This window comes from Nycticebus coucang, chromosome 16, assembly GCF_027406575.1.
Source record: "Nycticebus coucang isolate mNycCou1 chromosome 16, mNycCou1.pri, whole genome shotgun sequence".
Taxonomy (NCBI): domain Eukaryota; kingdom Metazoa; phylum Chordata; class Mammalia; order Primates; family Lorisidae; genus Nycticebus; species Nycticebus coucang.
The window spans coordinates 3606242-3619864 of record NC_069795.1 but is presented as its reverse complement, the minus strand read 5'-3'; the positions used below and the strand labels follow the sequence as shown (position 1 = coordinate 3619864).

At 52.0% G+C, this 13623-nt stretch overlaps 1 protein-coding gene across 5 annotated transcripts in view; it reads left to right on the top strand.

Moving 5' to 3' along the window:
* Positions 1–13623, top strand: part of PDE9A (phosphodiesterase 9A) — a 105877-nt gene that overhangs the window by 33368 nt on the left and 58886 nt on the right. For all 5 annotated transcript variants that reach the window (XM_053564389.1, XM_053564390.1, XM_053564388.1 and 2 more), the window contains exons 2-4: positions 4999–5069; positions 7275–7352; positions 13238–13281. In XM_053564389.1, coding sequence (XP_053420364.1) covers positions 4999–5069; positions 7275–7352; positions 13238–13281 — 193 coding nt within the window. The remainder of the gene's footprint in view (positions 1–4998; positions 5070–7274; positions 7353–13237; positions 13282–13623) is intronic.

The following is a 13623-nucleotide window of genomic DNA, read 5'->3' as shown; positions in this document are numbered from 1 at the left end:
ATGGCCGGGGCGGGGGTCCCCAGGGAGCAGTTTTCCTGGCGCATTTGGTGAGCATGGCCGGGGCAGGGGTCCCCAGGGAGCAGTTTTCCTGGTGCATTTGGTGAGCATGGCCGGGGCGGGGGTCCCCAGGGAGCAGTTTTCCTGGCGCATTTGGTGAGCATGGCCGGGGCAGGGGTCCCCAGGGAACAGTTTTCCTGGTGCATTTGGTGAGCATGGCCGGGGCGGGGGTCCCCAGGGAACAGTTTTCCTGGTGCATTTGGTGAGCATGGCTGGGGCGGGGGTCCCCAGGGAGCAGTAGCACAGAGGAGCCGAGTTAGATGTCCATCCTGCCCAGCTCTGGAGGTCCTGCCAATCACACACTCTAATTCCTACCAAAATGAAGTCGGGGCCCAAACAAAACTAGCAAAATGTTTTCCTGGGTATATTTGGAGGCTTGCAACAAAATCATGAGATGTGAAGCCAGCAGGGCCCTGCCATTCATGGACAATGGAAATAGTATTAAATTGAATTTTGTGTTAAACGAGCAGTGCTTTGAATAGTAGTTTATAATTCTTTTCAAAGGTGTCCGCCTCCCTGTTGACTGGGAGGCAGACAGAGCAGATGCTGTCAACCCATTTATAGAACTGGAGACTGAGGCTCCAGTGGCTGCAGCCTTGCCTGCAGGGTTGAACAAGAGCCTGCAGACAAAGGGAATAACTGGTTCAGCACGGGACTTCTGACTCCCAAGTCCACTGCTCTTTCCTTAAGGTGGTTTCTCCTTTAGAAAGAGGCTAGAGTGCATACAGACATTAAATGGCAGGTGGACACCCAGGAGTCAGGGAATGTTGTGGTCAAGCGTATGCAATCTACAGCAGCCGGCCTGGGGTGCAGTGCTGGGCATCTCTTGCTGGCTGGGCATGGGAGCTACGTACATCTCTGTGCCTTGGTTTCTTGCGAAAACACCTTAGAGAGGCGCATGGCTTATGGCTGGTGCCTGATGGGCACCACTGTTCTTTCAGGCAGGTGGAACAAGACTCCCAGACAAAGACGCTCCCACTGACACCGCAGTCCCGGCTGAATATAAGGAAGTATCCATATCCGCAGAGGAGCAGCCCTCTATCTCCTCATCTGCTTCTCTTGTTTCATTTTAATATCATGGCCCTGCCAGTCAAACCACATGAAAGAGTCTGGGATGATCTGTAGGCTTGCTGATGAACTCCAGTCCTGATTAGCCTTCTAGCTGGATGGCAATAGACAGTCTTTATCTTTCCATTAATCTTGCTGCCTCCACATCTCATTTTTAAATTTCATTTTATCAACTTTTTCTTTTTGATGCTCTTGTTTCTGGATTAAGGATAAAAGATTATTCAGTACACGAACAGATTCTCCCAGGATGTTCCTTTGGTCACAAGCCACTGCTGGGCTGGTTTCCACACACCAGCGGGGAAGGCAGCTGTCCAAGCCCCATCCCATCACAGGGGCTTCTGTGCTACCCACGCCTAGCCTGTCTCCTGCATCCTCCCCACTACAGTCTGTTTAACAACAATGCTGAAAGCTAAAAGCAAGACCCTCATTCAGACATAAAATGAGCCTGTGTTGAAGGCTTTTTAGTTGAATGAGGGAACCGGTAAGATGTTACAAGCAGTTCAAAGTGAAACCAAGAACCACAAATGTGCGGGAGCGAGGGATATTGAGGTGGATTTAGGAAAGGCTCCAGCATTATTCTCCATGGGGTACACACCGTGCGAACTTTTTTGCTTATTCAAAATTTCCTTACAGCCTTCCTACCTTTTGTTGAAAATAATCTCAAAGATTCTTCGTCATCACAGAATAAGCCTGGTCTCACTGGGTTATTTGCAGATAAGTGGCAAGAATGTCACTGTGCCATATGGGACTTTGTGAGTTTGTTCTGCTGGAAGAGACATCACAGACTTTTAAAAGCCTCTGTTATCGGCTATCCTGAGTAAGAAACCAAGCACAAAATCCTGTCCAGATTTTACCTGCGGGACTTGTAAGAGTGGGGAAACGCCTCTCTTCCCAAGGTCCCATAATATCCAGGGCCTGGCCTGCCAGTAAGTAAAGCCCTTCTTCCCATCTGCCAGGCTGGGAACCTGAGAGCCTCTTGGCTCATGCAGGGGATTTTGTGACAGGGACTCCGTAGAGTCACCCTCACTCAGCTCCCCAAGAGATTGTGGTCACACCACAGCTGATGAAAAAATATGGCTCTTACAAGCCTTGCTCACATAAGCCTTCCCCAGTTACATCCTGGAGGAAGGAGAATGGGTCCTTGTGGGCCCTTTGCAAATAACTGTGTTGCTGTGAGAAGTAAAGGCTTCATAAAAGTTTCTGGATTTGAGGAAAGAGAGCAGTCAAATCATCTATTACCCAAAACTGATTCATTTTCATTACAAAAAAAAAAAAAAATCTGCTTGGTTGTTAAGAGTTACAGCAGCCTAAGAAGAAAGAGAAAGGGCTTTCTAGGCAGAGAGCAGACACTGAAATGCCGTCACCAGTGCCCATGAGCCCAGTAGTGACCCTGTCACTTCATTCCTCAGTGGGGCTTGGATGAGCAGTCTTGGAAGTGTCTCTCCACTAGGAAGCACTCTGGAAGTGCTCGCCAGCACCGGGAGGGGCTGAGCATGGCTGAGGCCTTTAAGCAGGCAACACTTGCCTCGGCCATACATGGAAGAGCTCAGGGACCACAGGGCACCCATCTGTCGCAGGGCCACCCCACAACTGGGAGACACCTCCTAGAAACACAACTTTGGGTGGTGGCCTCTAATCCAAGGAGCCCAGTAAAAACAAAATGCAGGTTCCTGAGGCCCACACCAGAACCGCTGAGTGAGGATCCCTGAGCTGGGGGCCAAGAAATCAACATTTTTCTGACTGGACATGCACTGTGAGGTACCCCTGCCTCCTCAGCAGGGCCCTTTCCAGCCACCTCCCTCTTTTCCGAAGTCTCCAGGCAAATCAGAGTGTTCACAGTTCTTGCCTTTCTCTCCTGTGAGCTCTACTTGCTGCAGACGGGTGTGTGCCCCACAGCGTACACCTGCTGCAGGCAAGGTGAGTGGTAAATGGTCCTGATCCCTGCAGCAGGTGAGGTGAACCTCCCGGGTCCTGTCTCAAGGGTGAATGGTCCTGACCCCTGCAGCCTCCCAGGTCCTGTCTCAGGAGTGGATGGTCCTGACCCCTGCAGCAGGTGAGGTGAGCCTCCCGTCTCAGGGATGAATGGTCGTGACCCCTGCAGCAGGTGAGGTGAGCCTCCCGGGTCCCGTCTCAGGAGTGGATGGTCCTGACCCCTGCAGCAGGTGAGGTGAGCCTCCCGTCTCAGGGGTGAATGGTCGTGACCCCTGCAGCAGGTGAGGTGAGCCTCCCGGGTCCCGTCTCAGGAGTGGATGGTCCTGACCCCTGCAGCAGGTGAGGTGAGCCTCCCGGGTCCCGTCTTAGGGGTAAATGGTGGTGACCCCAGTCCCTCCCCACCACAGATATACTCAGGGAGGCTATCGGGTGGACTGAGGCTTGTGCTGAGGATGGTACCACAGTCAGCCTGAGGGCCTGGCTCCTGGCCAGACCAAGGCCAGACCAAGGAGGACCAGCCACTGCTCTCCAGGAATGAGAGGCAAGAGGGGGAGGGTATCTGAGAGGAGGGAGATCAGAGCAGCAGGCGGGGGGTGGGAGGAGTGTCTGGAGATTGGAGTAGAGAAGCTGGAGCTGGGCACTTGGTGAGGACTCCGGCTAGAGCCCTAAAACCACAGGTGCCCAGCGAAGGAGATGGACTTACTTGCCCATGGGCATGAGGAGCCAGCAGAGTTTGGCAAAGAATAGTGGCACCATTAGGATGATGAGCCAGGGAATGGGGTGAGGCCAAATGGGGGCTGCTGAGGGACTACTGCACCAGTCCAGGTATGACCAGGGCTGAGCCCCATCAGCAGCCTCGCAGTGGAGCAGATGTCACAGGCTGCAGGGACCGTACAGATGACACAGACCACACACAACCAACCCTCACCCCTGGTGTAGATTCCAAGGAGAGTGACCGGCAGGCGAGAGTAAACACACAAGGGCGGCATTAGTCACAGCAAGGCTCAGTCTCTGGGGGAAGAAATCTGTTTTTCAGTATTTCACTGTTTCCAAGTAAAGGAAAAAAGCAAACTAATCTTAGCTAAAAATAAATAAACATAAAAATAAAAAAGATGCACTGGGCATCAAAAAATAACTATCTTCTCAGGCCTGTGACTCCCCCATGCTGGGAACTCGTGGACACAGGGAGAAGGCGTTCACGGCAATGGTCCAGGGCCACTGCTGAGGGAAGTGTCTATTAAGACGGAGACAGGCTTTGGTGTGGCCTGTTCCAGGCGCTGTGTGGCCGTGGGGAGCTCTGTCCTTGCTGGTCCCAACATCCTGCTCTAAGCAGGGGTTTGGGGCCGAGACCCAGAGTTAGGACCTTTGGACAACAGGTGTGGGTGCAAACAGGGCATTTCCCTCGCTGTGGCTGGACACTCGGGCCGTGCACACTGTCGTCATGGACGCTGACCACCCGCAGATCATTTGTGATCATTTTAACTTCCCCTCTTGGATTTGGTCGTTCACCCTCAAGCCCTGGGGACCCAAGTATGAAAAGGCAGTCTTTTTTTTTAGTTAGTAGACTTGAATTTTTGTGTTTTTTTTTTCACATAATGGCCCCTGTGAAGCAGTTGGAGACCCGCTGCCGTGTGGCATTGCTGAGCACAAGTTGTGGGTCCCACTTTGCCGTTACCAGTGATGCCCACGCAGTGGGGTGTCACCTACAGGCACGCAGACATGGGGGTTGCTTGACTTTTCACAATTCTTCCCACTGAACAGAAGAATATAGTGTTCCATAGCCCGTATGAATCAACCACGTGAAAAGGTGTACATGGAACATTCCAGTGCCTGGGTTATAGTCTTTGTAAAATAAACCTACAGGTTAAGTCTAGAGAGGATGCCATGGACTCTGACGGCTCCGGGGAGCCTGACCACCCCACCTCCACCCCCGTTTTGCAGGTGATCTTCAGCAAGTATTGCAACTCCAGCGACATCATGGACCTGTTCTGCATCGCCACGGGCCTGCCACGGTGAGTGCCAGGCTGGCAGGGCCTCCGCACCTTTCATTTCACCTGCAGGGGGGAGTGCCTGGGAGGGTCAGGGAGGGGGCAGTGCCTGGGAAGGGCAGGGAGGGGGCAGGGGGTCCTCTGGGCTCATCTTCTCCACAAGGTGCTTTTAAACTGATGGACAAAATCCCTGGGCAAGCCTCCACCCACTGCCTGCAACAGGTGTCGGCCATGTCTACACAGGAAACTATGGGGCTGAGCTAAGCAGAACTGTGCTCCTCGGAGTTTGGGTGTCTTCCTTCTGTTCTTCATTCACTTGTGGAGAAAGGAGGATGTTTCCATGTGAGGCTTGTCCCAGACTGAGGAGTGAGCTGAAACTAGTAATCACCTTTTGGAATCATCAGAATTTCCTAACGGTTATTTTTCAAAAGCAACAGTTAGTTCAAACAAGTGAATTTTCTAATTGTTAGCATTCTAACTTTCTGAGCATAGAGGGGCACGGGGAGCAGCTTAGGCCTGGCAGTTAACTTTAAAGTTAGAACAGAGGCAAAGAGAGCAATAGAAGTTATTCTCAGGAGAGACAGAGAGACTGGGGATGAAATGATGTACCTGAAATGGCAGAGTTTATAGCAGCAAAAACAGCCCACAGTGTGGGACATCTTTGGGTGCATATATTAATCAAGCACCATGCTAAGAGAGAAATGCACAGAAGGTGCCAAAAAATGTATACACATTTTTAAAAAGGAAAAAATCGTATTAGAATTGTAATACTCACTATATACAGATAACGATTGTTGTTTTGTATATGGATCTTGTATCTCTTGTAATTGCAGAAGTCAAACGTGACTCGAGTATTACAATTTTTTTTTGCTTTTCAAATGCCTTCTTTTTTTTTTTTTTTTATTGTTGGGGATTCATTGAGGGTGCAATAAGCCAGGTTACACTGATTGCAATTGTTAGGTAAAGTCCCTCTTGCAATCATGTCTTGCCCCCAGAAGGTGTGACACACACCAAGGCCCCACCCCCTCCCTCCTTCCCTCTCTCTGCTTTTCCTCCCCCCCCATGACCTTAATTGTCATTAATTGTCCTCATATCAAAATTGAGTACATAGGATTCATGCTTCTCCATTCTTGTGATGCTTTACTAAGAATAATGTCTTCCACTTCCCTCCAGGTTAATATAAAGGATGTAAAGTCTCCATTTTTTTTAATAGCTGAATAGTATTCCATGGTATACATATACCACAGCTTGTTAATCCATTCCTGGGTTGGTGGGCATCTAGGCTGTTTCCACATTTTGGCGATTGTAAATTGAGCTGCAATAAACAGTCTAGTACAAGTGTCCTTATGATAAAAGGATTTCTTTCCTTCTGGGTAGATGCCCAGTAATGGGATTGCAGGATCAAATGGGAGGTCTAGCTTGAGTGCTTTGAGGTTTCTCCATACTTCCTTCCAGAAAGGTTGTACTAGTTTGCAGTCCCACCAGCAGTGTAAAAGTGTTCCTTTCTCTCCACATCCACGCCAGCATCTGCAGTTTTGAGATTTTGTGATGTGGGCCATTCTCACTGGGGTTAGATGATATCTCAGGGTGGTTTTGATTTGCATTTCTCTAATATAGAAGGATGATGAACATTTTTGAGTATTACAATTTTAATAGTTTTTTCCTCTCTTAGAATGTATATATATTTTTTGGCACCCTCAGTATATGTTATTTCTTATAACGACCCCAGGATTCAGGTATCACCTCCAATGCGCAGATCTGAAGACCAGAGAGGTTGAGTAACTGGGTTGAGGACCACAGCTCAGAAAAGGCACCAAAAGACGAATGGTGGGGGGAAGACTCACCGTAACCATTTAAAATCATTCTGTAGGAGAGATGTGTGCAGTTCAAATGGACTCCCAAAGGAATTGGAAGTAAAAAGGCAAACTACAGATTCTTCTGCTGCTGATATAAACGTTAGTTTCTATTTTACCACAGTTTTTTTTTAATCTCCTGACTCAGTAAATTAGACTTGCTCCAATTCCTGTTTCAAATTATTTAAAACCCCACAAGCACTTAAAGTTACATGTGACTGCTAATTTTATGCCTAAATGGAATGTCAGTGGCTGGAGGCCGACCTCCACCTTCCATCCTCATGGCCTGTGGGCAGCAGGGCCCGGGACTGTGATCGTCAGGTGCACCGCCCAGAGCAGGTCTGGGTTAAAGCACACCCTTGGCTGTGTTTTTCAGGAATACAACCATCTCACTGCTGACCACAGATGACGCCATGGTCTCCATTGACCCCACCATGCCTGCAAATTCCGAGCGGTAAGCAGCGGCAGCCAGTGCCGTCAGCTTCTTCCTGGGGTGTGTCTGACTCTTCTCTACGTGACGTGACAGGTTTTCTAGGATTTTTCTTCTTGAATTTGCTACTGCAAGAGAGTCTGTATTCACAGCAGAGATGGAGGGGTGTGGTGGGAAGGAATATAAAGGAGGCCTGATCAGGCTTATTTCTTTGCAGAAGAGCCAGTCTCTTTCCAAGGTAACGGTAATTGTAGGCACAGCTCTTCATTCATACCAGGGGCCCTCTGAGGAAGCACCGGACAGAGGGGGAAACTGGAGCACTGGGGGGCAAGAAGAGCAGCACACCAGGCCCCACGCCCTGCCTTAATCTCAGGGAGGCTGTGGAGATGCCCAGCCAGAGCCCCATGGACAGCTAGCCCTTGCCATTTAGAGCCGGTCCCGTGTCCTGCGGCGATGTGTGCATGAGGATTCTGTGCACAGAGGTGGAAGGGGCTGCGGGCCCAGGGGTGGGAGGGGCAGGCCTAGAAGGCCAGGGTGCTGGCAGTACACACACTTGGGGGCGTATGTGATGTAGGTAACGCCAGGCGCTTGTGGCCTGAGGAAGGATGCTGCCCTGTGGCAGGTGGCCTGGACAGTGCCCAGCTGTCTCCACTTCTGTTTGCAGCCGGGTGAGGCAGTGAGCAGGTGGGCCACCAGGTGCGGGTGCCCCTGGGGATCCTCTCTGTGGCCCCCTGCTGATTAGCCCCGCGAGGGGCTCAATAGATGCAGGTGGCCTTTGTTAATGTGGTCATCAGGGTGACCTGCCCAACTGACAAAGGAAGGGGTGTATGCTGGGCAGACCCTCACGTTTTCCAGGCCTGCTTAATGATGGCATTGGAATATTTGGGCTTCACTGATGGTGTGGCCCGGGACTCCCACTCATTCCCCCAGGGGTTCTGCCACCCAACGTGTATACACACCTGAGCGCCCAGGTGGTGTACCTTCCCTCCTTCCTCCTGCCCCCAGAAGTCTACTGTCCTGACCCATGAGATTAGTGGACTGTGGCCAGCACCATCCTGGTCCGTTGTCTTTCCTGTCACCCTGAGGCCCTGGCCAGTCCTCCTCCCCAACCAGCTGTGCCTGTCGGTCACCCCTCTTCAGTCCCCCACCCCAGTCAGGGGTAAGGGGGCATCCTCTGCCCCCACACCCTCCAGCTCTGGTTCTCTGTGGTCCTCCGAGGGTGGCTGTGCTAATTGGCTCCCCAGAGACTCCACAAGAGTCTTGTAAATCTCAGCCCCAGCTGTTGCACCCCTGGATCGCACTTCAGAAGACAAGTCCCTGAATGCCACAGACTAAAGTGATCTCACCAGAGGGGATTTCACTCAGACCAGCACCCAATCAGTGCACGCTGGGCCTCTGTTTGAGGAAAACCATGCTATTTCTCTTGAATTCAGTTGAAACAGTTTGTCTGCAGAGCTGTCCAAGCTGAGCAGGGGGGTCAACTGAGGAGGGGAGTCACTACCTCTCCTTGGCCCCACTGCCCCTCTGGCCCCAGGTGCCTCTTTAATAAGAGAAAGCCTCAGATAAAAGCCTGAGGAGCACCCCCCAAAATCTGAAATGCTCTCTCATGAGATCGCAAATGAAGGCCCTGGTGACACAGAGACAGACAAGATGCTGTGGCCTCAACATGCCATTGTGGGACTGACACCGAGTGGCCGTGGGTGGAGATCACATGGATGGGGACTCAGTTACAACAGAGAGGACAATAACCCCCCAGTGCAGACAGACCGTGACTGAGGCACGCGTGCCGGGGCGTGGGTGTGGTCTCTGTCCTCCTGCACTGTCATCTCATTTGTCCCTTGCTCCCTTGCTGCCCCTGCGTCCAGCCTGCCTCTCCCACATAGCCAGGTTCACCTTGGTCAGACACTGCCTTCTCCAGGGTGGCCTCATAACCCCGGCCTGCCGCCCTCTGCCCCTCCGACCTCTCCAGCTTGTCCCGGCAGACTCAGCTCTGCTTCCTCAGCTCTGCTCACCCGTCAGGCACCAGCTGGCCCCACAGCTCCGCACGTCACTCTGCTTCCTCCCTTGGGTGGCCCCCATCCAACATAACCTAGTTGACTTACCTGCTATTTCACCTGGCTCTAGTCTCCTCAGAACCTAACAGTTCCACCTAATGGGCACTAGTGTGGACGGCCACACCCCAAGGGGGGCTTCCTGCCCCGTGACTGTGCTGCCGCTCCCTGTCACCCTCCCTGGAGTCCTGGCCGCCTTCCACAAACACGGGCCTCAAATGTGCTTTCATCCTGTCGCCTCCTGGCACGGCTTTCTCCAGGGGCCCAGTGGCCGCAGGACATTGTCCAGACGGCTGCATCTGGAAAGTTGGCCCCAATCTGCCGTAATGGACTTGACTCCAAGCCCGCTGAGGTGTGCAGGTACCACTGCCACTCCCTCGGGCCACATCCAAGCCCTTGCCCACCTCTGAGTACTGTCTCTCTTCCTGCCCAACCCTCCCCTGGCTCCTACCTCCTACTGAACCCAAGGTTGCCCCCCCTGGGGCTGGGAACCAGGGCAGCTGCCTAACCTAGCCCCGCCACCCTGGCTTTCTGGATGGTTGGTGCAGTCAGGAGAATATGCAGACCCAAACTTCGCATAAGTCAAAGGGGATTAATAGAACAACAGGCTCACTAGCTTCCACTGTCTCTGGGAGCTGGTGAGAAAGACCATTCCCTCTGATGCTAAAGGCCACAAAATACAGGTAGATATGGTATGGTTTTGATCAGCAGAGCTCAGCCCTCCTCTTCAGAGGCTCCCAAGCCATGTGGCCAAGGTTCTCCTTTCTAATCAGAGAGGATCCTGGCCCAGGATGATGTCAGGCTAACACAGCCATTGCTTCTGGACACTTACTACCCTTTCTAATTCTGGACCACAACCACCTCAAGACTCTACCGAAGGAGAAAAACAGATGTTTCAATAGTGTGAGAAGGGGCAGGGCATGTGGAGGGGGTGGAGGGCTCAGCGCCCTGCAGCATGCACAGTGCTCCCTTCACCTCTGTCTCAGCCCAGGAGGCTCCAGGTATCTCTGCACAGGATGGGACAGCCAGGTGCAGCAAGGGCAGCCTGCCAGCCACGCTCAGCCGGGAGAAATGCTTCCTGGAGTCTAAAATGGCTCATCCCCACCTCCTCCTCCCCAGTGGGATTTTTGTTTTGTTTTGTTTATTTGAGATCGAGTCTCACTTTCTCACCTTTGGTAGAGTATCATGACATCATAGCTCACAGCAACCTCAAAGTCTTGGGCTCAAGCGATTCTCTTGCCCCAGCCTCCTGAGTAGCTGGGACTATAGATGCCCGCCACAATGCCTGGCTATTTTTAGAGAAAGGGTCTCACTCTTGCTCAGGCTAGTCTTGAACTTGTGAGCACAAGCAATCCACTTGCCTCAGCTTCCTAAGTGGGTTTTAAAAGACATCTTAGAGACTGGGCACAGTGGTCATGTCTGTAGTCCCAGCACTTTGGGAGGCCAAGGTGGGAGGATCAGTTGAGGCCAGGAGTTTGAGGACAACCTAGGCAACATAATGAGACCCCATCTCTACAATAAAATAGAATTTCATCTGGGCATGGTGGTGTGTGCCTGTAGTCCTCGCAAGTGGGAGGCAGGAGGATCATCCGAGCCCAAAAGTCCAAGCTGCAGGGAGCTTGATGACCCCGCTGCTCTCCAGCCAGGGCAACAAAAGCAAGACCGTGTCTTAAAATTAAAAAAAAAAAAAAAAAAACTTCTACAAAAAGACATAACTACAATAAAATTTTAAGGCAAGTTTATCCCTTCCAAAGAGGGAGTGGTTCATACTAATTTTATGGTTGAAGAGAACAAGGAAGTTGCAACTCAATTTTGACTCCCTAATGAGAGCGGCACAGCCGGTTCTGAGAACATCACCACTGTCAGAGTCAAGAGGATTAGGGGATGGGGAGCCAGGACTAATCCTGATGGCAAGAAAGTAGCCCCGGGATCTTGGGCCCAGGGGCCCGGAAGATTCTGCTATGACCTGGACCATGCACACGGGCACAGCATCCAGCCCCACAGCCCATTTGGCCTCCGTTGCTCATTGGCGGGGCTGAAGGCTCCACCCGGGTGGCCGGGCAGACTGGGAGCCCTGTGGCTGTGGGCAGGGCCTCCTGGTGCACCTGTCCTGTGTCCAGTCCCCAGAGCATCTTCCCCAGCCTCTCTAATGTGGGAGAAGTTGCTGGACACCTCCTGCTGCTCTGTCCCCACCTGCAGCAAGGTGGGGTCCACATTGGGTTAGTTTTTATTTTATTTGAGACAGGGTCTCAAGCTGTTGCCCTGGATAGAGTGCCGTGGTGTCACAGCTCACAGCAATCTGAAACTCTGGGCTTAAGCGATTCTCTTTCCTCAGCCTCCCAAGTAGCTGGGACTACAGGTCCCACAATGCCTGGCTATTTATTTTTGTTGTTGTTGCAGTTGTTTAGCTGGCCTGTGCCAAGTTGAAACCCACCAGCCTTTGTGTGTGTGGCTGGCGCCCTACCCACTGAGCTACGGGCATGTCCATGTATCGTCATCTTTTTTAACAACTAAGTGACATCCCACGTATGTGCCTCAGTCCATTCCAGCTGCAGGGTGCTGACAGGTTCTGCTCCTCGCTCCTTTCTGGTTGGCAGACAGCTGCCTTCCTGCTCTATCCTCCCCGAGCAAGAAGGCGGTCTGGTGCCTTCAGCCCATGCAGGGACTCTAACCCTTTGCATTGGGGCCCCACCTGCATGACCTCACTGAAGCCTGATCCCTCCCTTAGGCCCTGCTTCCTAATACCGCCCCACTGGGGATTAGGGATTCACCATCTGAATCTGGGGTGGGGGGTTCACCAGCATTCAGTCCATGGCAACACAGGACGGCCACTGTGTCACTCTGCCCATAGAGAGGTGCCTAGACTGAGCCCTTAATTCCATGTGGCAGTCCACATGCTCAACCTGTGCGTGGATGTGAGCATCAGTTCCAGAACGGGGGAGCATTCTGGTCTTGTTCACAGTCGTGTCGCCAGCACCCAACTGCAGCGGGTGCTCATGGATGAGTGAGTGAACGGCGGGATGAAGGGGCATCCGACTGTCTCCCTGTGTACCTGTATTGCATTTTGATGCATTCATTTTCAAGCTTATTTGCTGAGACAAAGGGTCACCCATGTTATATTTTAATGGGGTTCCTGGACTGCCTTCCCTGGAGTGGCGGTCCATCCCCAACCAGCAACACCAACTCCTGTTACCTGGCTCAAACTTCTGCTAAACTGCTGGGTGAAAGAACAGCCTCTCTCTCGAGGTTATTCTCTCTTGTTTTGTTTTTCCTCTTCTGGGCCATTTCCCATTTCCATCGGCTGAATATTCTTTTCCTGCCCTTTGCCAGAGGCCTTTGTAGGTCAGAGGTCAGAGTCAGTAACCATTTGTCATGTGGATTACCACATCCTCCCCTATCCAGTCTGGTCTCGGGATTTCTGGGGGTGACATCATCAAGACACCAGTGCACTTTTGACTGAGTCACTGGCGCTGTCCTCTCTTGTTCCTCTGGGGGCAGTCACCATGACCCCACAGAGCCAGAGGGCAGCCCTCTGCACCCGCTGGGTGTAGGGATGACTCAGGCATTTTGTCAGCCCCGTCCCTCCCAGCCCCCTGGTGCACTGGCAGCAGTACGGGTGACAGACCTTGTCTTGTTGACTGCATATGAACATTAGAGAGGAAGCTGGTCACTTAAGTGATGTATTTAAAATCCATCTGAAGGAAGAAACTCAGAACAGCCAGAGCAACTAATTTCAATAAAGGAAAAAAGGAAAGCCTAACCCACTTCATTCTAACACACATGGAGCACTTATCCCTCCCGCCACACGGGCAGAGGGTCCTGACGGCGTCTCACAGCGCCCTGTCTTCTCTTTTGCAGCACTCCCTACAAAGTGAGACCTGTGGCCATCAAGCAACTCTCCGGTAAGGTGCTGCTGTCATTTTTTAAATTAACAACAACAAAAAAAGAACGATTGAGCTTGTCCTGTGATTAAACATACCAGCTAAGCATTTGAATTTACAGCTGATAGCATTACAGAATCTGAAACGTTGTGCAGACTGCAGAGGCTCTGCCATGCCACCCCACTGGGCCCCCCAAATCCCTGAGGGCTCAGCAGGTACAGGCCACCTTCCCCTCTGCCTTCCCGGGCCCCAACGGGTGCCCCCTCGCTGTGACTGCCAGGCCGGGCCATCTGCAGCCCGGGTGCCTCGTGCAGCCAGCTGTGCTGTGTTAGAATCTTTCTGTGTGGATCTCACATCACTTTT